The sequence below is a fragment of the Aquarana catesbeiana genome, linkage group LG06, assembly GCF_042186555.1.
Source record: "Aquarana catesbeiana isolate 2022-GZ linkage group LG06, ASM4218655v1, whole genome shotgun sequence".
NCBI lineage: Eukaryota > Metazoa > Chordata > Amphibia > Anura > Ranidae > Aquarana > Aquarana catesbeiana.
Window position 1 is genome coordinate 21,481,858 of NC_133329.1, and position 26,593 is coordinate 21,508,450.

General features: G+C 45.6%; 2 protein-coding genes across 3 annotated transcripts in view; both read right to left on the reverse strand.

Moving 5' to 3' along the window:
* LOC141148219 (uncharacterized) overlaps positions 1-26,593 on the reverse strand; it is a 270,454-nt gene that overhangs the window by 38,257 nt on the left and 205,604 nt on the right. The gene's annotated exons all lie outside the window — the stretch shown is intronic.
* Positions 11,814-13,059, reverse strand: LOC141147348 (olfactory receptor 1f45-like). Its single transcript, XM_073634587.1, has one exon. The coding sequence runs from the start codon at positions 12,756-12,758 to the stop codon at positions 11,814-11,816; it is 945 nt and encodes a 314-aa protein (XP_073490688.1). The 5' UTR covers positions 12,759-13,059.

Here is a 26,593-nt window from a genome sequence, read left to right on the forward strand (position 1 = left end):
GTACCCAAATAAAATTGATGTCCTTTTTTCCCCACAAATAGAGCTTTCTTTTGGTGGTATTTGATTTGCGTCCTTGATGACGCCCTGAGGGAGGGCGAAATGCATTGACATAATTTCCTGTTTCGATTGACATCACTTCCGGCCCGTGGAACGCATGCTATCAACGGCTGCTTCCTCTATCTACAGCTGTATACCAATGCCTGTTTTTAATTGTTTCTTGTAAGTACCAATACCTATGCGCATTAAATCTACTTTTATAACAGTACTTTACTATTAGTCCATCCTCCTTTTATCTTGTTGAGAATCTCCTATTGGAAATCTATCATCTGATGTTTACACTGATCCACCATCTGATGTTTTGACACCAATCCACATGTTTGGGATACCATTAACAAGCCTGAAGTGACCCCCGAACTGCAAAACTGGGGGTCGTCCTGTTCTGGTGAGTGGGTACTCCTGCAAGTTTGTGAAGCAATTTTTGCACCTACTTCATTGTGGACAAACACTTCAATTACATTTTTTTGGACTTTTTTGTTTATTTCACTTATATTGTGTGTTGTGAGCGCTGTACTTTTTTTATCCACATTCATTCAAGTGATTAGCACCTTGTTTACAGCAGCTGCATTTTTTTATCACCTAGTTGTTTCCATCAGCACGAGTTTATATTTAGTAATATATTTTCACAACTAATAAAAACTAACTATTAAATTATAGATATTGGAATTTCCTTTCAAATTTGGCTGTTAGCGAACGTAACAAATATGAATTTATCCAAAGTTATGAATTATCCGAAATAATTTGTTACGTTCCATTTGTTTCTAAACAAATGGAACGTAACGAAACAATAATAATCAATACAATAATAATAATAATAATAAAAACGTTTATTATTATTATTATTATTGTTATTGTTATTATTTATTATTAATTTGTTCCATTCAATTTGTTTAGATACGGCATTCATTATATTAGATAATTCGTAACTTCGGATATATTCATATTCAAAACAGCCAAATTTGAAAGGAAATTCCAATATCTATAATTTAATAGTTAGTTATTATTTGTTAGTTATTCTTTTCAATCTTCAGATTTTCTTTCTTATTTTCAAATTTTAAAATTTATGAATTTTCAAATTTACGAATTTACAAATTTACAAATGTTAGAATTCACAAATTTTCGAATTTACGAATTGTGATCATAGCAAATGACCCAAAAAACAAAATACAATAAAAATGAATGCAACGAAAATTAACCAATTTTTTCGGAAGTGCACATGTCTAGTAATTTTCTCCATCCTTACCACACATTAATGGAAAGGTTGCAGCTGAGGAATTCCTATTGGGTATCATGAGGCTTAATGTAAATGGGACGTTTTTACAACCTCTCCTGAACGATTTAACTTGACAGATAGTAACCCACGTTTAAAACGCTTTGCCGCGTTTACATGCCGCATTTGCATTTAGAAGCGTTTTTTTTTTTTTCAAAATAGCCAAAAATGAAAAACGCCTGTAAACGAAATGCGGCTAAATGTGAGTCACCACATTTAGACGCGTTTAGAAGCGTTCATCGCTTGAAATGCCTCGAAACTCGGCGTCTGAACTCATTTTTTTGCTTTCCAAAAATGGCCTCTAAACTCAACTGCCTAAAAACAACATTAAACGAACCTGTGTACATGAACAGATAAGATAACATTGGATGAGTTCAGGGGCAACTGAAAAAACTGCCTCTGAATGTCCGTTTACCAGCAGCAATGTACATGAAAAATGAAAAAATGGGGGTGCGTGGCGCTTACCTCTACCTAAAATGAGCAAGGGGCTATAATGAAGGTGTACTGGGGATTAACTCTATGTGTACATTAACCAGCAACCTAGAACGGAAACAGGAACCAAAACTGCTCCCGTAGGAGGAATACTCTGATTACCACAGGCCTTCTTCTGTGGAATGGACAGCCGTCACATCTCCAATATACCTAAAGGAAAACACACAATAATTTCTAACTACTACACAAACATTACCACGCAGAGGGGGTTATAATCCTCTACCGGGTAATTTAAACAAATATACATTTCTTTATGGCATGTATGTTCCCATTGAGATAATCGCTCCCTCAAAAGGAGTCCAGCAGAACTCCTGCAGAGCGCATCCCAATAGACATGCTCGGCAAATAAATCCGTCTGTCCGTTGGTGAAATAAACTTTCTTTATGGCTCTTAAATAAGAGTCCTTAAAGAAATACTTGTGCTACAAAGGGATTCAAGCAGAGACAGCACACCCTAGTGTCCTTAACTTTGTCCTTGTTAGGCACCATGAATGTGGGTCTCCTGCTTAACAGTTAAATTGGGAAAAACCCACCCTAACCCATCTGCCATCCTGCAGTCAATCTGGGTAAAAGACATACACTTGTGAATACAATCCTTCTCACAAATAATATCTCGGGTCAGGCAACCTCCTTCGACTATCCCCCGGTCCTCTCACCGAGATAGAGTAACTGCGAGTATTTTGTCCAGCTTTTACCACCAATACTCTGTCCTTGTGGATCGCCCTTCCAAGCTTTCACTCTCGATGAATATCTTTGAACCGAACCCAAACCTCACTGTCAGGTGTCCTTTTTGGCTTGGGAACATGAAGGTAGTCCCACACAAGTTCATCCTCCCATGATTCCCGGGAACTTTCCATAATATCCATAACTTGTTCCGAGACATATGGATAGTCAAAACCCCATTCTCGAGCCACCTTTCGCTGGACCTCTCTCTGAAATCTAGAGAGTCTAGGTAAGTCTTTAGCCTTTCCTCGGCCAGGCAAGACACACGCGTCCATAGCTCTACTGACCCATTTCTGAAATGTAGCTGGCCTGCTAGGAACAATGGTATTTGTCACATTAAATGGAGGTGCTGAAACTTTAACTGAACCGGACACTCCTGTGGAAGTCTCCACTGAAGTTGAACTCTCAATAAAACATTCCTTCTCACTTAAATCAAACTCTTCAGGGGATGACCATTCAAGTAAATCGCTCATTGATCTGTATTTCTGCAAGATCTGTGGTGATCCCCAATCTATAACCCGATCTTCGCTTACCCTGTCTGGCTCACCCAAGGGATCCCCCTCCTGTGGTTTAGGCTCCTTCCGGATGGGCAAATTAAAGGGTTCACTGCTAACTGGTTTCTCAGGGGTTCCCTCCGAAGACTGGACAACAACTTTAACAGTCCCCGGATCCCCAGCCAAGTCACAGGCTTTCTCAGTAGATCCTACCTGATCTCCTGATGGCTCCGATTCAGCCGAATCAGACGGGAGCTCCTCTACTGCTGCTGCACATGACACACGACTCCCTCCGGCCTTCCGAATTACCCATTCCCGCGGCAGACAAAGTCCCATTTTTTCTTTAACAAAATAATACTTGACCTCCTGTTGGACGGGTCCCAATCTTGTTAACTGGATACCGCAATGTCCGCACTGAGCCCAGGCGACGACTCCAACCGTAGGCCTCCGACATCCAGGACATAGCATACAGAGTTTCTCTACTCCGTCAACTACTCCCACCGCCAGTCCTCTGGTTAGCTCCAACCGAACACTGGTGTCAACCAAAACCCGGTCCTGAACATCAGATAGCAGCTGCATAGCAAACGTGTCCTCAACACCTTCCGCCATCTTGCTCTGGCGTGTGGCACGCTGAACACTGAAACTTTTTCCTCTGGGGCGTGGCTTCACCCCCCACTTGTTGATTCAGCGCGCAAGGAACTGTAGCTGTATATTTTCAAAGTCCTCCCCAGTGACCCCTGGTGGCAGGTACTGTTATACTGCAGGCTATCTTGGCAACAATCACTGAAATGCAGGTTTTCGTTGCTATGGGAGATGGTTAGCGGCAAATGTGAAACAGATATCCCGGACGAGCCCCCACATGTAGCGCTTACCCCCCAAGGAGCGGCTGAATATTTGTTATATCTGTAATTCACGTTTGCTACTCAACCCTCGCAGCCCATAGATTTAAAAGTCACAGTCCTTAATGCTTTTTCTCAATGCTTTATTCATCAAGATAAACTTTGATGGGAGAAGGACTTCCTTTGAGATGCTCTTCTGTTACATTGTCATCTTTCAATGAATCATACAGGAAAATCTGAGTACAATTGCGGGTAGTCAAGAAATCATTTTCCAATGATCTCTTCAATCAGGGACGGTGGAAGTAGATTTGATAGAGAATGATTTGATAAAGAGTCACTCTGAATAACTTCTACATCTGGATAACTTTAAAAGAACGATCCATATCTCTACATGTGTGCTTGCAGCTTCACCGCTACCTCTTTACCACTACTCCCCACTGACATGGTACTTCCAAATTAAGCTAAAGGAGAGCCAATCTGTCAGGAGGCACAAGCCGCCTCCGTCCGCCGGGCTCCGCGGCGCATGCGCAGAGGACTCACGCTGCGCCGTACACCCGTTCGCGGCCCAATGGTGCGGCGCGCGCGGGTGCACGGCGGTCCCCGTGTGCGCGCCGTGACCGTGCGGGTGCACGGCGGCGCGTCACGGTGACGCACTCGCCGCAGGGCTACTTCTGACGGCTCCAGCACCCAGTCGGGTTGCTGGTTTGTCGTCAGCTGTACCCTGTTCCCTGTGCCTGTCATTTTCCTGTTTCCAGAGTGTCACCAATACTGACCCCTGCCTGTATTAACGGACTACTCCTTGCTTGCCTGATACCCGGACCTCTGCTTGTATACGGACTACCCTTTGCCTGCCTGATACCCCAGACCACTGCTTGTATAAACGGACTACTCTTTTGCCTGCTTGATACCCCGGACCTCTGCTTGTATAAACGGACTACTCTTTTGCCTGCTTGATACCCCGGACCTCTGCTTGTATAAACGGACTACTCTTTTGCCTGCCTGATACCCCAGACCTCTGCTTGTTTATAACGGACTATTCTTGCCTGCCTGATACCCCGGATCCCTGCTTGTTCCACGTTTACTCTCTCTCTGCCTGTCTGAGACCCCTGGTCCTTGCCTGAATAATGGACTTGCCCGAGCTGATACCCTGGTCCATTTAACCACTTGTTTTGCAGCCTCTCCAGTACCCAGCGGCCACACGGACTTCCTTCAGAGATCCAGTCACCACCGGAAGCCCGTGCCTCCGCGTGCCCCCAACTCCCTGTATCACCTCCAGGGGTCGGGTGCGCGTGGTCGTAAGGGCGAGCCGCTCTCGGCATCTCGGCCTCGGTGAGTATAGTCCCTGACAGTACAAACCAGCCAGATGTCCGAGGCCGACAGAGCGCGCTCTCCTCTGGAGATCCTATGTCAACAGGTCTCCACTTTGGCCGACTCAGTCCAGAAGTTACAAGAGGGGTACGCTCAGGTTGACAATCGCCTCCAACAGATTGCTGGAATACTTCCCTCCGCCGCTGCAGCTCCGGCACCCGGCAATGAAGGTCTGCTTCCCCAGGCCTCCGCCAGCCCTACGGTCGTCATGGCGCTTCCCGAGCCTAGGGTCCCTACGCCCGAACGGTTTTCAGGGGACCGTAAAAGATTCAGAGCTTTTAAGAACGCATGTTCTCTTTACTTTGTCCTCCAGCCCCGGACATTTGCATCAGAGATTGTCAAGGTGGGGTTCGCTATCTCATTGCTGTCAGAGGAACCTCAGGCTTGGGCCCACGGCTTAATGGAACAGGGAAGTCCTGTGTTAAATTCCATAGACACCTTCTTTGAAGGTATGTCCAAACTTTATGATGACCCCCAACGGAAGGCTACCGCTGAAGCCACTCTACACCACTTGTCCCAGGGAAGGAGGCCCATTGAAGATTACACGGTCGAGTTCCGTAAATGGGCGGCCGACACGAACTGGAACGAGCCGGCTCTTCGCTACCAGTATCGTCAAGGCTTGTCTGAACTCCTTAAGGATGAGCTAGCCAGGATGGAGACCCCAGAGACTTTGGAAGAACTCATTCAGGCAGCCATGCAGTTAGACAGGCGCTTGCGAGAACGCCGCTCCGAGCGGTTTCAGGGTCCACGCCCTTCGTGGACGCCATTCAGAGCCCCATCCATGCCGTCAACCTCCTCCATCACACCTCCTGAAGCTGAACCCATGCAGCTAGGCCTGGTTCGGGCCCCGCTAACATCAGAGGAGAGACAACGCAGACGGCAATCCAATTTGTGTCTGTACTGCGGGGGAGCGGGACACTTCCTGCGCAGTTGTCCAATAAGGCCCAGTAAGTCCTTTCAGCCTAGATTGATGAATTACCAGGATAATGATGCTCCAAAGTCTTATGTGATGTTGTCTGTTTCCTTGCAGCTACCGGAAGGGGAGTCTCGCCTACCCGCCATCATTGATTCGGGGGCCTGTAGCTGCTTCATGGATGCAGCCTTGGCCCACAGCCTCAGTATTCCCTTGCAAACCAAGACCCAAGGGTTACAGGTGCATCTAGCTGATGGGTCTTTCCCGAGGTCCGGTCCAATCACCCAAGAGACCCAGCCCATCTTAGTAACCACCGACTCTGGGCATCAAGAACTACTACGGCTCGACCTCATCCAGTCTCCCATCTTCCCAGTCATCCTCGGCCTGCCCTGGTTACAAGCTCATGATCCGCAAATCCAATGGAGCACCAAGGAGGTGTCCTTCTCCTCTCCATACTGCTCGGAGCATTGCCTCCCTTTAACCTTGAAGGTTTGTGCTACAGTTACTACCTCGTCCGACAAACTGCCGCAGATTCCCTTTGAATATCTGGAGTTCCAGGAGGTCTTTAATAAACAAATGGCTGATCGCCTACCACCTCATCGGCCTTATGACTGTCCGATCGACCTGTTGCCAGGATCAGTGATCCCGTTCGGTCGTATATTCCCTCTCTCCGAGACCGAACTGGAGGCGCTCAGACAATACATCGATGAGAACCTAGAAAAGGGGTTTATCCGTCCTTCGTCCTCACCTGCGGGAGCAGGGATATTCTTTGTTGGGAAGAAAGACGGGTCCCTTAGACCTTGTGTGGACTACCGGCAGCTCAACAATATTACTATTAAAAACAGGTACCCACTACCACTCATTCCGGAGTTATTTCAACGATTCCGATCTGCCAAGGTCTTTTCCAAACTTGACCTGCGGGGTGCCTATAACCTTATTAGAATCAGAGCTGGAGATGAATGGAAAACAGCATTCGGGTCCAGATTTGGGCACTTCGAGTACCTGGTGATGCCATTCGGGCTATGCAATGCTCCAGCTACTTTCCAACACCTAGTTAATGACATCTTCCGAGAATACCTGGATGACTTCCTTGTTGTCTACCTAGATGACATACTCATTTTTTCTCCCACGATGGAACTACACAAGGAGCATGTCAAAAGAGTCCTCTCTATATTAAGACAACATAAGCTTTATCTGAAAGTGGAGAAGTGTGAATTCGAGAGGTCAGTGGTCCAATTTCTGGGGTTCATCATATCGGCCGGCGGGATCGCAATGGATCCCCAAAAGATACAAGCTATCCAAGATTGGCCAGCTCCATCTGATAAAAAAGGGGTCCAACGATTCATAGGATTTGCTAATTTTTATCGGAAGTTCATCATCGGATTCTCGACCATTGTAGCACCTATCACCCAGCTAACTCGTCAACACAACCCTTTCCGGTGGAGTGAGGCCGCACAAGAGGCCTTTCTAAAATTAAAGGATCTGTTTAGTTCGGCTCCAATTCTTCGCCACCCCGATCCTTCTCAGCCATATGTTCTGGAGGTGGATGCCTCGGAAATTGCCACAGGGGCCATTCTCTCTCAGAGACAAGGGCCCAAAGCCATCCTTCACCCCGTTGCTTTCGCTTCTCGGAAACTTAGCCCGCCAGAGTTAAACTACGACGTGGGTGACAGAGAGCTGCTGGCCATAAAGTTTGCCTTAGAAGAATGGAGGTATCTGCTCGAGGGCGCATTACATCCGGTGATGATCTTTACAGATCATAAAAACCTCGAATATTTACGGACGGCAAAACGACTAAGACCTAGACAAGCCCGCTGGGCTCTCTTTTTCTCTCGCTTCAACTTCCACATATCCTATAGACCTGGCTCAAAGAACGGAAAGGCAGACGCACTCTCACGGATGTTCTCAGCAGAGTCCCAAGCTTCAGAACCTGGAACAATCCTCTCGTCCCAAAACTTCCTTGGGATAACACAAGTGGATCTGATGTCATCCATTAAAACAGCGTCCAACTCTTGCATGGAACCAGAGGTGCAATCCTTGAAAAGAAACGGTAATTTCTTTTGGATCCGGGGAAGAATCTTTGTGCCACAGGAGACACGGTCGCTAACCCTCAAGATGTGCCATGACCATAAGCTCGCAGGGCATTTTGGAATAAGGAAAACGTCCGAACTAGTCTCTCGTTCCTTTTGGTGGCCTGGGTGGAGACGGGATTGCAAAGAATACGTGGCATCCTGCCCTTTGTGTCAGAGGAACAAGGGTCGAAACGCCAAGTCTTGGGGCTTACTAAGACCTCTACCTATCCCCGAACGACCATGGTCTGACGTCTCTATGGATTTTATAGTGGACCTGCCAGCCTCGGGGGGTTTTACCACTATTTTTGTCGTGGTTGACCGTCTCTCCAAGATGGCCCATTTTTTGCCCATGAAGGGCACCCCCTCGGCCTTAGAGACTGCCAATATTTTTTTGAAGGAGATCATCAGGCTCCATGGAGTACCAAAGAACATCGTATCGGACAGGGGTGTACAATTTACGTCCAAATTTTGGAGGGAGCTCTGCAAAGCCTTAAATATCCAAGTCTGCCTCTCATCAGCCTATCACCCCCAGAGTAACGGCCAAACGGAAAGGACAAACCAGACTCTAGAGCAATACCTGCGGTGTTTTTGCTCGGGATCTCAAGATGATTGGGCAAGTCTTCTCCCTTACGCAGAGTTCGCGTATAACAATTCTGTTCACGCTGCTACTAACCAAACGCCCTTCTGGGCGAATTGTGGATTCCATCCCACCTTTCTGACCAACGATGCTCCTGAGATATCAGTCCCTGCAGTGCAGGACAGAATAGCCTCTTTACAAACAAATTTCCAGAGGATTCAAGATATGTTACAAAGGGCTCAAATGGATTACAAGGAACAGTATGATCGGGGCAGGAGAGAAAATCCTACCTTTAAACTAGGAGAAGAGGTCTGGCTATCCACTACCAATCTTAAACTATCTGTGCCTTCGCGGAAATTGGGACCCAAGTTCATAGGTCCTTTCCCCATCAAAAGAATTATCAATCCTGTGGCTATGGAGCTAGCACTACCAAAGACGTACAAGATCCATCCTGTTTTCCACGTGTCTGTACTGAAGCCCGTAGTGGACAGCACTTTCCCGGAAAGAGGGGAGCCTCCTCCGCCACCAGTTAGGGTGGATGGTGAAAATGAGTTTGAGGTGGAGTCCATCCTTAACTGTAGGAAGAAGGGCAGACAACTGCAGTATCTGATCCAGTGGAAGGGTTATCCACCTGAGGACAACTCTTGGGAACCCGCGAAGAATCTACATGCACCACGCTTAATTCAAGCCTTTCACCGAGACCACCCGGAGGTGATGTCCAGTCTGGGCGTCCAGTGTCCGCCCTTAGGAGGGGGGCACTGTCAGGAGGCACAAGCCGCCTCCGTCCGCCGGGCTCCACGGCGCATGCGCGGAGGACTCACGCTGCGCCGTACACCCGTTCGCGACCCAATGGTGCGGCGCGCGCGGGTGCACGGCGGTCCCCGTGTGCGTGCCGTGACCGTGCGGGTGCACGGCGGCGCGTCACGGTGACGCGCTCGCTGCAGGGCTACTTCTGACGGCTCCAGCACCCAGTCGGGTTGCTGGTTTGTCGTCAGCTGTACCCTGTTCCCTGTGCCTGTCATTTTCCTGTTTCCAGAGTGTCACCAATACTGACCCCTGCCTGTATTAACGGACTACTCCTTGCTTGCCTGATACCCGGACCTCTGCTTGTATACGGACTACCCTTTGCCTGCCTGATACCCCAGACCACTGCTTGTATAAACGGACTACTCTTTTGCCTGCTTGATACCCCGGACCTCTGCTTGTATAAACGGACTACTCTTTTGCCTGCTTGATACCCCGGACCTCTGCTTGTATAAACGGACTACTCTTTTGCCTGCCTGATACCCCAGACCTCTGCTTGTTTATAACGGACTATTCTTGCCTGCCTGATACCCCGGATCCCTGCTTGTTCCACGTTTACTCTCTCTCTGCCTGTCTGAGACCCCTGGTCCTTGCCTGAATAACGGACTTGCCCGAGCTGATACCCTGGTCCATTTAACCACTTGTTTTGCAGCCTCTCCAGTACCCAGCGGCCACACGGACTTCCTTCAGAGATCCAGTCACCACCGGAAGCCCGTGCCTCCGCGTGCCCCCAACTCCCTGTATCACCTCCAGGGGTCGGGTGCGCGTGGTCGTAAGGGCGAGCCGCTCTCGGCATCTCGGCCTCGGTGAGTATAGTCCCTGACACAATCTGAATAACTCCTCCCGCTTGACTGATTGGAATCCCGGGGCAATGCTGAACTCAAAGTCATAGGCCAATACTGCCCATCTCACTGCCTCTTGCACCAACAACCCTCAGTCTCTGAGTACCTGAGTACCTTTTCCTTGGGCTTTCACTCACGTGATCAATAGTCCATGTGCCACTCATAAACGATCGATCGTCCAGTTTCCTTCCACTTTGTTGCTACTTCATCCGCAATGATCCTCAGTTTTCTCTATCTCTTTGTGGCCCGTTCCCCTCCCCACAGGGGCGGCCTACGACATCCATGACTACACGCGGCAAGATGTTGTCTGTTCCTCCATGAGGATTGGATCTCCACCCTTCTCGCTAAGGTGAAGCTCTGTTGGCTCCTTGGAGGGGAAAACCTCCAACTTCCCCTCCGGGAACCAGGCTGGCTCTCTCGCTCCTCAGAGCAGGACTGGACTCGAACTCCCCGGACACCATGTGACCCCCTTTTTATATGAGAGTCCCGGGATTACCAATCAAATGAATGATTGGCCAAGACCAACACATAAACCACCTGTCACTCAAATATAGAAATAAAACAAAACAGGCCTGCTGCAAATAGCATCAGCCTGTCTAAATGTACCTGTAACAGGAATTAACAAGAAAGGTCACCTGCTTAAAAAAAGGTACCCGCTACACTGGATTATTGTACTATGGTTATTTTCATAGATTTATGGTCATCTACAATGGTGGAATGTTACTTCTATGCCATATATATATATAATTTGTGAATGCCAGCTTTTACCTTTTTTGTGCATATAGGTGATTCATTCACTAATTTAAAGGGGCAGCCACATCTGATAAATTTACACTTTATTCAGGGCGCCATACACTGGCATTATATATGTATATATATATATATATATATATATATACTATTTTCTTTTTACATGCTGTCATCGGAGCAGTGCTATCATAGTGACACTGTACTGCTCTGGGGAGGTGATCGGGATTTTTTTTTACACTGTGATTGCTTTTTTTCAGTGATGATCACTGTAATAAGCAATCAGTAAAAGTCTGTGTAAAGGTCTCAAGCACAGCGGTGAAAAAAGGAGAAGACACTGGGTCATGGTTTCCTTAGGTTTATTGATGCTCTCACAAGGATGATAAGCAATTACGATGATTGTGAGATGTGCAAAAAAAAAAATTACAAACACACTACACCTGAATACAATGTTCTCTGTCTTTTTTTTTAAATATTAGGTGGTTTGAAATTATTTGGTACTCGTCTCTACATATCAAAATGAAGAAATTTCTCACCAATCTAAACTGAAAACCCGGCAAATGAGTTTAAAACACAAGAAGTCCTGAGGCTGCTAATATTGTTGTCTAGTTTTCTATCAATGACAGAATGATGGCATGGAGCTCATTCTGGATAGAGTTTTCTGAAGAGCTCTTTTTAGGTCACTGTTTCTCAAGCTGTATATAATCGGGTTTAGAAGAGGGGTGACAACTGTATAAAATACAGAGATCAATCTGCCTGCCAGAAAATTCTTAGTTTTAAATTGAAAATAGTTGAAAAGACCTGTCCCATAAAAGATGAAGACCACCGTGAGGTGGGAACTGCAGGTGGAGTAAGCTTTCCATCGTCCATCCTTCAGCTTAATTTTCAGGATTGTTTTGAATATGTAAACATACGAAAGGAAAGTAATGAAAAAGCTAGTGACTCCGATGTCTACAGATTCAAAATACAAAAGTAAATAATTGAGGTAAGTGTCAGAGCATGATAGTTGAAGAAGCTGATATAATTCACAGAACAATCCTGGGATAGTGGTGGGGTCAGGGAAGGACAATCTTAGTGCACAAAATACGTGCACCAGGCAACAGACAAATCTGAAGAGCCAGGAAAAGATTGCTATCTGAACACACAAACGAATGTTTATCATGGTCGTATAACGCAAAGGATGACAGATGGCAACATAGCGATCATAGGACATCATATCAAGAATAAAGAACTCAGTGCTGCCAAACCAGGTGAAGAAGAAGACCTGGGAGATACAAGTTGGGTATGAAATCAGTCTGTTTCCAGTAAAGATGTCAAATGACAAATGAGATGTGGAAATGGAGGAATTTAAGTTGTCTAAAACTGAGAGGTTTCCCAGAGAAAAGTACATGGGGGTGTGCAGGTGAGAGTCTGAGACCACCAAGAAAATGATGAGAAGATTCCCAACCAGTGTGGACACATAGATGAAGAGGATGAGCAGGTATATCGGGATCTGAGAATCTGTGAGGTCTGACAGACCAAGCAAAATGAATTCAGACTGAGAAGTTTTATTTCCCATCATAACCAAATAATTCACTAAGAGAGGGAGCGATAATGTGAGGGTTCAGGAAGGCATTATACTGGAGACTACACCATTCACTAGACTGTAGATGATCATTCACACCAATAGAGTGCCAGCAAACTAAAGCCCTGCCTTCCAGGCTCAATATTTAGCAGAAAGTCCAAAAGTGGGGTTGCAGCTTATGAAGAGTTTATGTAATTTCAAAAATAGCAATACATACTGGTGTCAGATCAAACAATAAACCCTTCATTGGGCCACAAATCAGATCCACTATAACAATCAAAAACAGTTAATATCTTTGTTTCAATCCATTCAATCATTCAATAATTAAGTCAGGAGAAACAAACCAACGATGAGCAGAAAGCAGAATGTAAAAGCTGCAATATTCCCACCTTCATTGCAAAAATACGTTCAGTGATTGTATATACTGTATAAATCTGCAAGAAAAAAAACAAAACATAAAGAATCAGAAATAAATCATACAAGTAAATATCCAATTCATGATTCAAACCAAATGGATATTTGGGATTTCATTTTTGGATCCAGAAGACCTCTTTTCTCAATAGAACATGATCTGGTAATCTTTGTTGTAGTGGGCTTTTAGATACAGTATATATATATATATATATATATATATATATATATATATATATATATATATATATACACACACATATAGATAGATAGATAGATAGATAGATAGATAGATAGATAGATAGATAGATAGATAGATAGATAGATAGATACACACATATACAGTGCTTTATTTGTCAGAAAATAGGTGCAGGAACTCCACCACGACCCCCTCAACCCCCCCCCCCCCCTACACACACACACACCTTCCAAACTGCATCAAATAGTGGGTGTGGTCAATGTCACTAACAGTGGGAGGGGCTTAAAGGTGCATCAAATACCAGGAGTACAGTAAGTGTATATAAAGTGAAACAGCGCTAATAACTATCAACAAAACAAAATAATATATACTGAAGTGAAAGATTATCTCAAACAGGTCTCATCAAGAGACATAAATAACCTGTGTTCAATAAAATTGTGTTCAAATTAATATTGTGTCATAACATGATATCTTACAATAATCATTCAATATAGATAGTCCAATAACATAGTCCAATAATAGAGTGCAGTCCAAAGGAATCTAATGATTCAAAGTTGTAATCAGTCTCTTATTCAAGATGTAAATCACTTTTACAATTATCAATTCATGAAGTCACGCGTGTTGTGATGCAACACGTCGGGAGGAGCTTAGTGACGTCACTTCCGGAAGTCTTTACCTGTTTGACATGTTTTTTGTCTGCTGTTTGGCTGGCTGTGCCATTTTTAACCTTGAATGATTGTTTTAATAAATGCTGAGAATTTTTTAACACTACTACACCATGGAGAACCTTCTTTTTTGCTTTTGCCTTTGATACCGTGGACTTGAAGATAATTCCTTCTAGGACAATTGATCGTGGAGACCGGGAAGAGCTGCATTGTTCCCTTGGATACATTGTGGAGGATTAAGCCACCGCCTTGAGTGCTATCGATGCACCATTAGACTAGTTGGGGTCTATCCTTAAAGTGAGAGGCTAGTACTACTGGGGGAGGATTGTATCAAGTTTGTGTGTGATTACCATACACCTGAAAATTGGATTCCCACATTCGTCGCTTTACCCCCTCATCTTTATTTGTCTACACAGGGAAATAGTGATTTAAATCTTGAATAAGAAACTGATTACAACTTTGAATCATTAGATTCCTTTGGACTGCACTCTATTATTGCACTTTATTATTGGACTATCTATATTGAATGATTATTGTAAGGTATCATGTTATGACACAATTTTAATTTGAACACAATTTTATTGAACACAAGTTATTTATGTCTCTTGATGAGACCTATTTAAGATAATCTTTCACTTCAGCATATATTATTTTGTTTTGTTGATAGTTATTAGTGCTACTTCACTTTATATACACATATTTAAGGGTGTTGGCAACACTTTAGAAGTTTGGCTGCTTTTTACTTCATTAAGAAACAAATTTAACAAAAGTGTAGCGCTAAAAGATAACGTGCCTTGTACAATGTGCATAAGTGAATTTAGACAGCACTAAAAATGAGAATTATAAACACAATAAATAAATAGTGAATACACTGATATAGAAAGGCATTCAGAGATATCTATAAATGGTGATAAATATAAATAGATATATTCTCAGTCTGAATGCAGCTTGCAAACCGTATGCAGGGATTGTGATGCAACAGACAAACTGGAACTCAAAAAAAGGGATAACAAAAGTGTCCATAAATAATATTAGGTGTAGATAAATTCCCCATCTGAATGAGGATGAAGGTAAGTCTTGCAAACAGTGAATACATCAGATTGTGAAAAGAACCACTACCGGATAACGGGGAGGCTTACCGGAAAGTTTGAACATGTCAGGGCATACGCTCTGCGTGTCAAACAGGCTTATATATAGTGGAATGGACTCTGGACCGATGTCCTCTGGCAGGTGTCCTCCAAAGACGGCCAAGTTGGAATCACAGGGGATGTAGTGCAACAAGCAAACTGGAGCTCAGATGTCAGATAGTAGTAGTTTCAAGCATTGGATAATACTCCCACCATGTTCCAACAGACTGGGCTGTAAAAACCAACTAAATTCCAGATAACAGCGGTACCAGACACTGGATAATGATCCCATCAGGCTCCAAAACTTAAGCTGCAAAAGTGGACCCGGTTTTTCAATGGACGCAGGACTCACGGTATCTTTGGAAAAAAGTAGTAATGTTAGCAAATTTTACTACTGCTTTAATATCACAGGATCCCAGGAGCCTCTCATGGGGCCCCCTACTGACCCGGTGGCCCTTGGGCAGTGCCCAACTGCATAGTTGCCAAAATTTCAAAAATATTTTCAGGGACACTTTTTTTACCAGTGGTATATTTAGAGTAGCTGACATCCCCTATGTTCTGCTATACATCACAGTAGTAATCACAAAATTAAATGACTACTAATAATGGGCAGAACAAATATAAGGACTGAGAAGATTTCCTTTAGTTGAACTAACAAAAGTGTGCCCATTCTAGAGCTGGTAACATTGAGAATATTCAATATAATTTTAAATAACTGTTTTTGTGGGTAAGAGGCATAGGGGAGGAGTATGGATGATATAAAAGTGGGAAGTATGTGCAGGTGAGGGAGAGGAATGTGCAGGGTATGACAGTGGGCATTATGTACAGGAGATGAGTGTGGAGGATATGACAGTGGGCAGTATGCACAGCAGAGGGGTGTGGAGTGTATGCCAGTAGGTAGTATGTACAGGAAAGGAGTGTGGAGGGTATGATGGGGGCAGTATGTACAGCAGAGGAGTGTGGAGAGAAAGACAGTTGGCAGTATGTACAGGAGTGGAGTGTGGAGGGTATGACAGCAGGCAGTATATACAGTTCAACTCTGACCTACGCATGCAAACCCTCCCTCCACTACCCCGATCTTCTCCCCCCTCCTTAAAAACTCCACCATCTTCCTTGTGTCTTACATTTGTTACTGTATTAAGCTGAAGCACTCAGCCAGCTCTACTACCTCCGTGCATACTGCAGTTGGTGCTGCATCTCTCACTTACAAGGAGATCATCCAGTGGGGCTTTCGGCATCTACACTGCACCCCAGACACCTGCATCTCCCTTGTCCCCATCCTGCACTCAGTGGGAGCCACTCAGGAGATCAGATCTGTGGGAGCCGTTGGGAGACAAGCTGTCACTTGAGATGGTTCTATACCTTCATTTGAGTCCAGCTGTGTTTGATTATAGTGATTGGACTTGATTAGGAAAGCCACACACCTGTCTATATAAGACCTTACAGCTCACAGTGCATGTCAGAGCAAATGAGAATCATGAGGTCAAAGGAACTGCCTGAAGAGCTCAAAAACAGAATTGTGGCAAGTCACAAATCTGGCCGAGGTTACAAAAAATTTCTGCTGCACTTAAGGTTCCTAAGAGCACAGTGGCCTCCATAATCCTTAAATAGAAGATGTTTGGGACGACCAGAACCCTTCCTAGAGCTGGCCGTCCGGCCAAACTGAACTATCGGGGGAAAAGAGCCTTGGTGAGAGAGGTAAAAAAGAACCCAAAGATCAGTGTGGCTGAGCTCCAGAGATGCAGTCGGGAGATGGGAGAAAGTTGTAGAAAGTCAACCATTACTGCAGCCCTCCACAAGTCAGGGCTTTATGGCAGAGTGGCCTGACGGAAGCCTCTCCTCAGTGCAAGACACATGAAAGCCCGCATGGAGTTTGCTAAAAAACACCTGAAGGACTCCATGATGGTGAGAAATAAGATTCTCTGGTCTGATGAGACCAAGATAGAACTTTTTGGCCTTAATTCTAGGCGGTATGTATGGAGAAAACCAGGCACTGCTCATCACCTATCCAATACAGTCCCAACAGTGAAGCATGGTGGTGGCAGCATCATGCTGTGGGGGGTGTTTTTCAGCTGCAGGGACAGGACGACTGGGAAAGATGAATGCCACCAAGTACAGGGATATCCTGGACTAAAACCTTCTCCAGAGTGCTCAGGACCTCAGACTGGGCCGAAGGTTTACCTTCCAACGCGACAATGACCCTAAGCACACAGCTAAAATAATGAAGGAGTGGCTTCACAACAACTCTGCGACTGTTCTTGAATGGCCCAGCCAGAGCCTTGACCTAAAACCAATTGAGCATCTCTGGAGAGACCTAAAAATGGCTGTCCACCAACGTTTACCATCCAACCTGACATAACTGGAGAGGATCTGCAAGGAGGAATGGCAGAGGATCCCCAAATCCAGGTGTGAAAACTTGTTGTATCTTTCCCAAAAAGACTCATGGCTGTATTAGATCAAAAGGATGCTTCTACTAAATACTGAGCAAAGGGTCTGAATACTTAGGACCATGTGATATTTCAGTTTTTCTTTTTTAATAAATCTGCAAAAATGTCAACAATTCTGTGTTTTTCTGTCAATATGGGGTGCTGTGTGTACATTAATGAGGAAAAAAATGAACTTAAATGATTTTAGCAAATGGCTGCAATATAACAAAGAGTGAAAAATGTAAGGGGGTCTGAATACTTTCTGTCCCCACTATATATATATATATATATATATATATACATATATATATATATATATATATATATATATATATATATATATATATATATATATATATATATATATATATATATATATATATATATATATATATATATATATATGACATATTTTGCAGAACACTAAGCTGGCCAGTCTCTGTACCAGAGGAGCTTGCACTCTAATGTCCCTCCACAGTCATATCAGTCTCTGATTACTGATATTAAAGAGGCTGACAACAAAAATAAAAAATGTATTCATTCATTTATTCATTGACTTATTTATTGGTAAATAAATTGATAATCGCTGAACATAGTTCAGGTAATAGAGACAACGTACTGGTAAAGACACAGCAATGAACAATACAGAGACGAGAATCATTGTGTGATATAAATTCCCCCATAAATTATTATAAAAGTCTGTGAATTGGAGTTTGTAAATTCTGTGAACTCCTTAAGAAATGAATGCAGAATATTCTCATCTGTACAATGATAAGAAGGAATATCAGCAATTATCGGAGGGGGGGGGGGGTCAGTGTAAAGTTGGGTGTGATTGCTTTTGTGACTTGTATAGTAAAAATTGAACTCCAGAACATCTCATCATTACAGGGCCCCTTTTCTGAGAAATACACAGACTGGGGTCATAAGATTTTTGGAATTCTCTTTCACCATCCCAAACTGATGTGAGAGTAGAACAGAATATACCAGGGAAGTGTGATAAGACACATTGTAAACACTCACCTGTATATTCAGAATCAATTCTTAATAATTTATGGGGTCTCTGCACAGACATACAGGGGATAAATAGAAGGAATATTCAGCATTACAACATTGTATATTTGTCAGGAATGATTGATCACCTTGAAGAGGAATATTTCATGTATAAAACAGCCAACACCTTCCTGTTCTAGACGAATAAAATGTATCCTATAGATGTCAGATCTTGTGTTGGTCGGGTTCCTTCAGCCAGTTCTATAGAGGAGATCGGAGTGTTGGGTAGAGAGGACACACAGGTTCTCCCCACCCTGCACTATCTCACCATATATAAAAGCATTCAGCATCTCTCTGAGATCTCCAGCCATATCCCTCCTGTGTCCCATTACACTGCTGAGATCTCACTGGGGCCTCATGACACAAGACCATCCAAAAATATATTTGTGTTTCTTTATTTTCTTTAGAAATGTCTTTTTTTTTGCTTTTCTTGATAACTGAATATTGTAAAATTGACTTGACTGGGCATGGAGCAAATCAGGGTTTGCATCCATCTTAATTATAAATAAATCTTCTCTACCACTGAGAGTAGTATGGAGAAAGTGTTTAGCAAGGTTGAGGTCAGTGCTCTGTGCAGGGCAACTGAGTTCCTCTACACCAAATAGGTCAAACCATTTCTTTACGGAGCTGACTTTACACACAGGGGCACAGTCATGCTGGAACAGAAAAAAGGTCTTGCCCATACTTTTACCACAATGCTGGAGGAGCACAGTTACCTAAAATTAAAATATGTGTAGCACCTTGGTAGTAGGAAGGGTTGCTAACAAATTTAGCTTGCTAGGTGGTATCTAGCCTATCTGATTGATAAGGGGATTCACTGGCTTTTCCCTAACTCTTGATTTGATGCACTTCTCTTTTCTGTCACTGGGTGGCATTGTTGTCTATGGCATTAGAATGACAAGGGCATAGTGAATTCAGACTAGGAATGAATGGGTTGTCTCAGCCAATTGACAGGGGTTTCTTTAGTCTCTTGGGCTGCTGGGAGAGCCTATTTATTTGGGAGACTGCTGTCTGGTTGGACGTGTGTCACAAGGCTCCAGGTTGCTAGGCCAGAAGCCTGAGGCCTATCCCAGGAGGAACTGGCTGCTAGGCTGTCTGCGGCCTATCCAGGTTTGAGAGAAGCAGCACGGGGTAGGGGCTTTTGGCCAGAAGCCCAACCATGTTGCAAAGGTTCCACCTGATGGGGAACCGAATCGTTGCCAGTGGTGAGGGAGGAGCAGTTGCCACATGGGATGACCACTCCTGTTACCAGAGGCAAGTGAAGATCAAGGTCAGAGATAAAGGAGACACAGTTGCCATTAAGGGACAACCACTCCGGTTATCAGAGGCCAGTTATTGAAGTCTGAAGAAGTACCAGAGAAGCCTTATTCACTAGCTGGGGATGGTGAACAAGTGGGAAAGCTGCAGCAGAGTGCTAAGCCAGGGACGCAGTGGGTTAGAAGAGTGACGCTTGAGGAGTATACAGCGGGTTAGCTGTGGAAGAGCTCAGGGGATCCAGTGACAACTGGAATCTTGAAGTCTAGTGAGAGAACGGGAGCTCAGTGAGTGAAGATCTACAGTAAGATACTGTGAAATGTAAGAAAAGATCGAGTTACTGTGAGTTACATGTATGGATCTTTATTGACTGTTCAAAGTTCAGTTGCCATAGGAGACAGCAGTTCTACAAATACAGTTGTTGCATCCAGCTTAAAGGCCCCCTACCTGTATAGCTGTCTGACTATTTTTGTCTCGGAGTCTGCCAATTGTTATTGTACCTGCCTAAGGGTGTCCTGGCCCTAAACCCTCTCTCCCTCAGTTCTTGGTAAGAGACAATAAATCTCTTTTGTTTGCATCCAAAAAGTGACTGGCACCCATGTTTTCAACTTGCATTACACCCACCATGCATAGTAACCCATAATGTGAAGAAGGATGTCAGCTCTCCCTAACTCTGGAGGTCACCATTAGGCCTTTGGAGGTCGGGAATGCTGCTAAATAGGGATGAGCTTCACGTTCGAGTCGAACCCATGTTCGACTCGAACATAGGCTGTTCGATCGTTCGCCGAATTGCAAACGTTATGGGCCGTTCGCACCAAATTCGTGTGGCGTGTCACGGCCCATAATTCACTGCGGCATCGCAGTGCATTGCTGGCTGATGATTGGCCAAGCATGCACTATGACCTGCATGCTTGGCCAATCACAGCGCCGTCGGTAGAGAGAGCTGTAATTGGCCAAAGCCAGGGTGGCTTTGGCCAATTATGGCTCAGGGGGTTTAGAACACGCCCAACACTATATAAGTTTTCCGGTGTGCTGAGAGATAGAGAGAGAGACAGTGTCATTTCATTTGAGTTAGCTAGATTAGGCAGGACAGTCAGTGAGTTAGCTGCACTTACAGTGTATTGTGTATATATATGCATCCCAGGTGTTGCATATATATATATATATATATATATATATATATATATATATATATATACACTATATTCAGTTTAGCTAGATCCGTTCCTGTTATCTTCCTACTGACAGGCAGGCTTGTCTTGTTACAGTATTTACAGCTACCTGAAGAAAATTACTGGTGTTCTTTTGATCCTATTAGTACCACAGTCAGGCAGCTAGACTATTTACAGTTAGTGTAGTGCGTCCTCCTCACAGTGTTCAGTTAAAGCTACAAGTTAGTTTAGTGTGACCTCTGCACGGTGTTCAGCTAAAGCTACAAGTTAGGGTAGTGCGTCCTCCTCACAGTGTTCAGCTAAAGCTACAAGTTAGTTTAGTGTGACCTCTGCACAGTGTTCAGCTAAAGCTACAAGTTAGGGTAGTGCATCCTCCTCACAGTGTTCAGCTAAAACTACAAGTTAGTGTAGTGCGACCTCTGCACAGTGTTCAGCTAAAGCTACAAGTTAGTGTAGTGCGTCCTCCTCACAGTGTTCAGCTAAAACTACAAGTTAGTGTAGTGCGACCTCTGCACAGTGTTCAGCTAAAGCTACAAGTTAGTTTAGTGGGACCTCTGCACAGTGTTCAGCTAAAGCTACAAGTTGGCGTAGTGCGTCCTCCTCACAGTGTTCAGCTAAAACTACAAGTTAGTGTAGTGCGACATCTGCACAGTGTTCAGCTAAAACTACAAGTTAGTGTAGTGAGACCTCTGCACAGTGTTCAGCTAAAGCTACAAGTTAGTGTAGTGCATCCTGCTCACAGTGTTCAGCTAAAACTACAAGTTAGTGTAGTGAGACCTCTGCACAGTGTTCAGCTAAAACTACAAGTTAGTGTAGTGCGTCCTGCTCACAGTGTTCAGCTAAAACTACAAGTTAGTGTAGTGAGACCTCTGCACAGTGTTCAACTAAAGCTACAAGTTAGTGTAGTGCGTCCTCCTCACAGTGTTCAGCTAAAGCTACAAGTTTGTGTAGTGTGTCCTCCTCACAGTGTTCAGCAAAAACTACAAGTTAGTGTAGTGCGACCTCTGCACAGTGTTCAGCTAAACCTACAAGTTATTTTTTTGCGAGCTCTGCACAGTGTTCAGCTAAAGCTACCTGTAGAAGGTTGGTGGTGTTTTCCTGATCCTATCACTACCACAGGCAGCTAAATAAGCTACAAGTTATTTTTTGGCGAGCTCTGCACAGTGTTCACCTAAAGCTACCTGTCGAAGGTTGGTGGTGTTTTCCTGATCCTATCACTACCGCAGGCAGCTAAATAAGCTACAAGTTAGTGTAGTGCGAGCTCTGCACAGTGTTCACCTAAAGCTACCTGTAGAAGGTTGGTGGTGTTTTCCTGATCCTATCACTACCGCAGGCAGCTAAATAAGCTACAAGTTATTTTTTGGCGAGCTCTGCAGTGTTCACCTAAAGCTACCTATAGAAGGTTGGTGGTGTTCTCATACTACAGGCAGGCAGTTGATTGTGCTAGCTGCAGTATCAGTACATTTATATATATATATATATATATATATATATATATATATATATATATATATATATATCCCAGCTTAGTGCAGCTACAGGCCATTAGTATGTGTGGAAGGCCAACAAGGAGAGGCAGACAGTCACAAGCCAATAAAAGAGGGCAAGCAGGCTCTGTGTCTAGAGGCAACAGTGCTGGTCATGGAGTCGGTGCATCCTCGTCAGCACATGGCCGTGGGACACGCTTGGCCTTTTTTTCGGCAGCTGGCCGTATTGAGCCGCAACATGCGGAAGACTTGGTCGAGTGAATGATCAAGCCGTCCTCATCCTCCTCATCCTCTCTCACCCATGCTCAGGGTACTTTGTCTGGTAAAGCAGCAGCCTCTTCCCTCGGCTCAATGTCATCCTTCCCTAGCCCCACCATGTCCTCCTGAGGAGTCCCTCAAACTGTTTGACCACAGTGTTGGGTACATGCTCCAGGAGGATGCCCAGCGTTTGGAACGCTCTGATGATGATACTGAGCTAGATGAAAGCAGTAACATGAGCACGGACAGAGGGGGTGCCCAAGAAGGGCAGCAATCTGGCAGTCATGCTCCCCCTGCTGCAGCATACTGCCAGGTTTGCTCCAGTAATGAGGAGAGAGGGGATGATGAGGTCACTGACTCAACCTGTGTGCCTGATAGGAGAGAGGAGGAGGAGGCAGCACAACACCAACGAGGCAGGATGCCCTCCAGGGGCCAGCCTAAGGGCAGCACACTTACTGCATCACACCCCAAAGCTCCGCATGTGCAGGGTGCTGCAGTCTCTGTGCATTATTCAAAAAGTTCTTTGGTGTGGGCCTTTTTTGAGATGAGTGCATCAGATCGCACTGCTGCTATTTGCAACATATGTCTCAAGCGTATCTCGTGTGGCCAAAACATCTCCCACTTGGGCACCACATGCTTGACCAGACATATGTTGACTTCCATGCAGTTCGTTGGCAAGCATATTTAAAAGACCCACACCAAAGAACAAAGAGGACCTTTCCTTGCTCCTCATCAGCTGAGATCTACAACCCCACTATACCTTCAGTCCTCTCTGAGACCTGCACTTAGAGGAATGAAGGTGTAAAATTAGGTGTGGAACAGCCAAGTACTTGTGGGCAATCTGCTTTCGGTACACCGATGTCAGATTGTCCAGGCAAATTTCCCTGCCCCAGCTGCTGCACCGCCGAAAGAAGTTCGCTCCCAGCCATCCACATGCCCAGCGGTTGAATGCTAGCTTGGCAAAATTGCTAGCACTTCAACTGCTGCATTTTCAGTTAGTAGACTCTGTCCTCTTCCATGAGTTTGTGGAATGTGCGGTTCCTAAGTGGCAGGTACCCAAACGCCACTTTTTCTCACGGAAGGCGATTCCGACTCTCTACCGGCATGTGGAAGGCAATGTCTTGGCCTCGCTGGACAGGGCGGTCAGCGGTAAGGTGCATATTACCGCTGACTCATGGTCCAGCAGGCATGGACAGGGACATTACCTAAGTTTCACCATGCATTGGGTGACTCTGCTGGCAGCTGGGAAGGATGCAGGACAAGGTGCAGTAGTGTTGGAGGTTGTTCCGCCGCCACGCCTCCAAAATGCCACTACTAATGATTATGACACCCCTCTCTCCTCCACCCCCTCCTCTTCTTTTTCCTCCATGGCCTCTTCCTTTGCTTTGTCCTCGGAACCAGCGGTGCTCCGTAGCCGTTCAAGGGGCTACGCAAGTATGCAGGCCAAAAGATGTCATGCGAGCTGGTGTGCTTGGGGGACAGGAGCCACACTACAGCAGAGGTTCTGTCAGCTCTGCAGGGGCAGGTTCAGAAGTGGTTGACGCCATGCCAATTTAAGGCAGGAATGGTGGTTTGCGACAATGGCACCAACCTCCTCTCTGCCCTCTGACAGGGACAAATGACCCATGTGCCCTGTTTGGCTCACGTCCTTAACTTGGTGGTGCAGCGGTTCTTGGGCAGGTACCTGGGCTTACAGGATGAGGCAGGCCAGGAAAGTCTGTGTGCATTTCCGCCGGTCAGATAATGCCAGTGTTCGGCTGGCAGACCTCCAAAAGGAGTTTAACCTGCCCAAGAACCGCCTAATCTGTGACATGCCCTCCAGGTTGAACTCAACGTTGGCCATGCTGCAGCGGCTGCACACGCAGCAGAGGGCCATCAATGAGTACCTGTGCGACTATGGCACCAGAACAGGGTCAGGGGAGCTTGTTTTTTTTTTCCCCACGCCAGTGGGCCATGATTAGGGATGCATGCACTGTTCTGTCACCATTTGAGGAGGCCACGAGGATGGTGAGCAGTGACAGTGCGTGCATCAGTGACACTATCCCCCTTGTCAACCTGTTGGAGCACACGCTGCATGAAATAATGGACAGGGCACTTGAGGCAGAACAGATGCAGGAAGAGGAGGACTTCCTTAGCTCTCAAGGCCCCCTTTATCCAGACAGTGTTCCTGCGTGCCTGCCGATCACACAGGAAGAGGAGGAGGAGGAGGATTGTGTCAGTATGGAGGTGGAGCCTGGCACTCAGCATCAGCAGCAGTCTTTAAGGGATCAGTCCCAAGAAACACATGGACTTGTACGTGGCTGGGAGGAGGTGGCTGCGGACCATATCGTCCTTAGTGACCCAGAGGACTCTGGACCGAATGCCTCAGCAAACCTACACTGCATGGCCTCCCTGATCCAGCAAAGCCTGCGTAAGGATCCTCGTATTCGTGGTATCAAGGAGAAGGACCAATACTGGCTGGCAACCCTCCTTGATCCACGTTACAAGGGTAAGGTTGCGGACCTTATCTTGCCATCGCAAAGGGAGTAGAGGATGAAACATCTTCGGGAGGCCTTGCAGAAAGGTCTGTGCAATGCGTTCCCAGAGACTGGGAGGTTACAAACTCCTGTTTCTGGACAACGTGTTGCTGAGGCTTCGGTCAGTCACAGAAGGAGCGGTGGAGAAGGTGGCCGTCTGACCGATGCGTTCAGACAATTTTTTGGTCCGCAGCCCCAAGATATGATCAGTTCCAGCAACCATCGCCAGCGTCTGTTTTACAATTTTTGATGCAATACTTTGCAGCAGGGCTCATTTCTGCGTTCCAACTAGAGTATCTGTGAGGGGTTGCAGTGTTGTGGCAGCAGCACCAGTGCCTAAGGCCCAATTTTTCAGCCCCTGTTCAACAGGGGCATGTAATTACAATTCTTGATCTAATATTTCACAGCAGGGCCTGTTTCTGCGCCCACAAAGAGCGACTAAGGACCTACAGTGTTGTGGCACTAGTACCACCACCACCAAAGGCACAATTTTTCTGCCCCTGTTCAACAGGGGCATGTAATTACAATTCTTGATCTAATATTTCACAGCAGGGCCCTGTGAGGGCTTACAGTGTTGTGGCCACACTCAGGGGCGGGCTGACAACACTCAGGGCCCCCGGACCAAATAAAGCAAGATCCCCCTGTCAGGCCCTGCCCATGACCCACCCCAACCCCACCCATGGCCCATCCCTGACCTCGCCCCTACATTTTGCACAAAGTACAACTTCTGCCTTTTTTTTATGGGACCTGGAGGGGGGTGTCTCTCTAACAGTGTCCATTAGAGAGTCTCTGTTAGAGAGAGAGAGACCCCCCTCCAGGACCTATTAGAGACTACAAAGGAGTATAAAGGGACCTGGAGGGGGGCCTCTTTCTAACAGAGTGTACAGTGAACACCCTTATTCACTCTGATCCTCACAGAACCCCATCCTTGTGCCATGACTCTCACCCCTGCCCCAACCTCCCACAAAGTAGAAATAAAATTGGCACTGTGTAGAGCACCTCTTACCTTAACTATGGGTACTGTAGTTGTGGCTGGTTCCTGCATCCTCTGTGGCCAGCTGGTTCCCACGTCCTTTGTGGTTGGCTGGTTCCCGCATCCTTTGTGGCTGGCTCCTGTGGGTGGCTGGCTCCCTGGTGTGGGTTGGTCACCATGGGTGGCTAGCTGGCTGGCACCCTGGCCCTGCTGTGGGTGGGTCACCGTAGGTGGTTGGGTGGCACGCACCCTTGCCCTGCTTTGGGTGGGTTACCGTGGGTGGTTGGCTGGCAG

What these genes read in the sequence shown, in the direction of transcription:
- LOC141147348 (XM_073634587.1), bottom strand. Translation starts at nt 12,758, where the DNA reads ATGATGGGAAATAAAACTTCTCAGTCTGAATTCATTTTGCTTGGTCTG.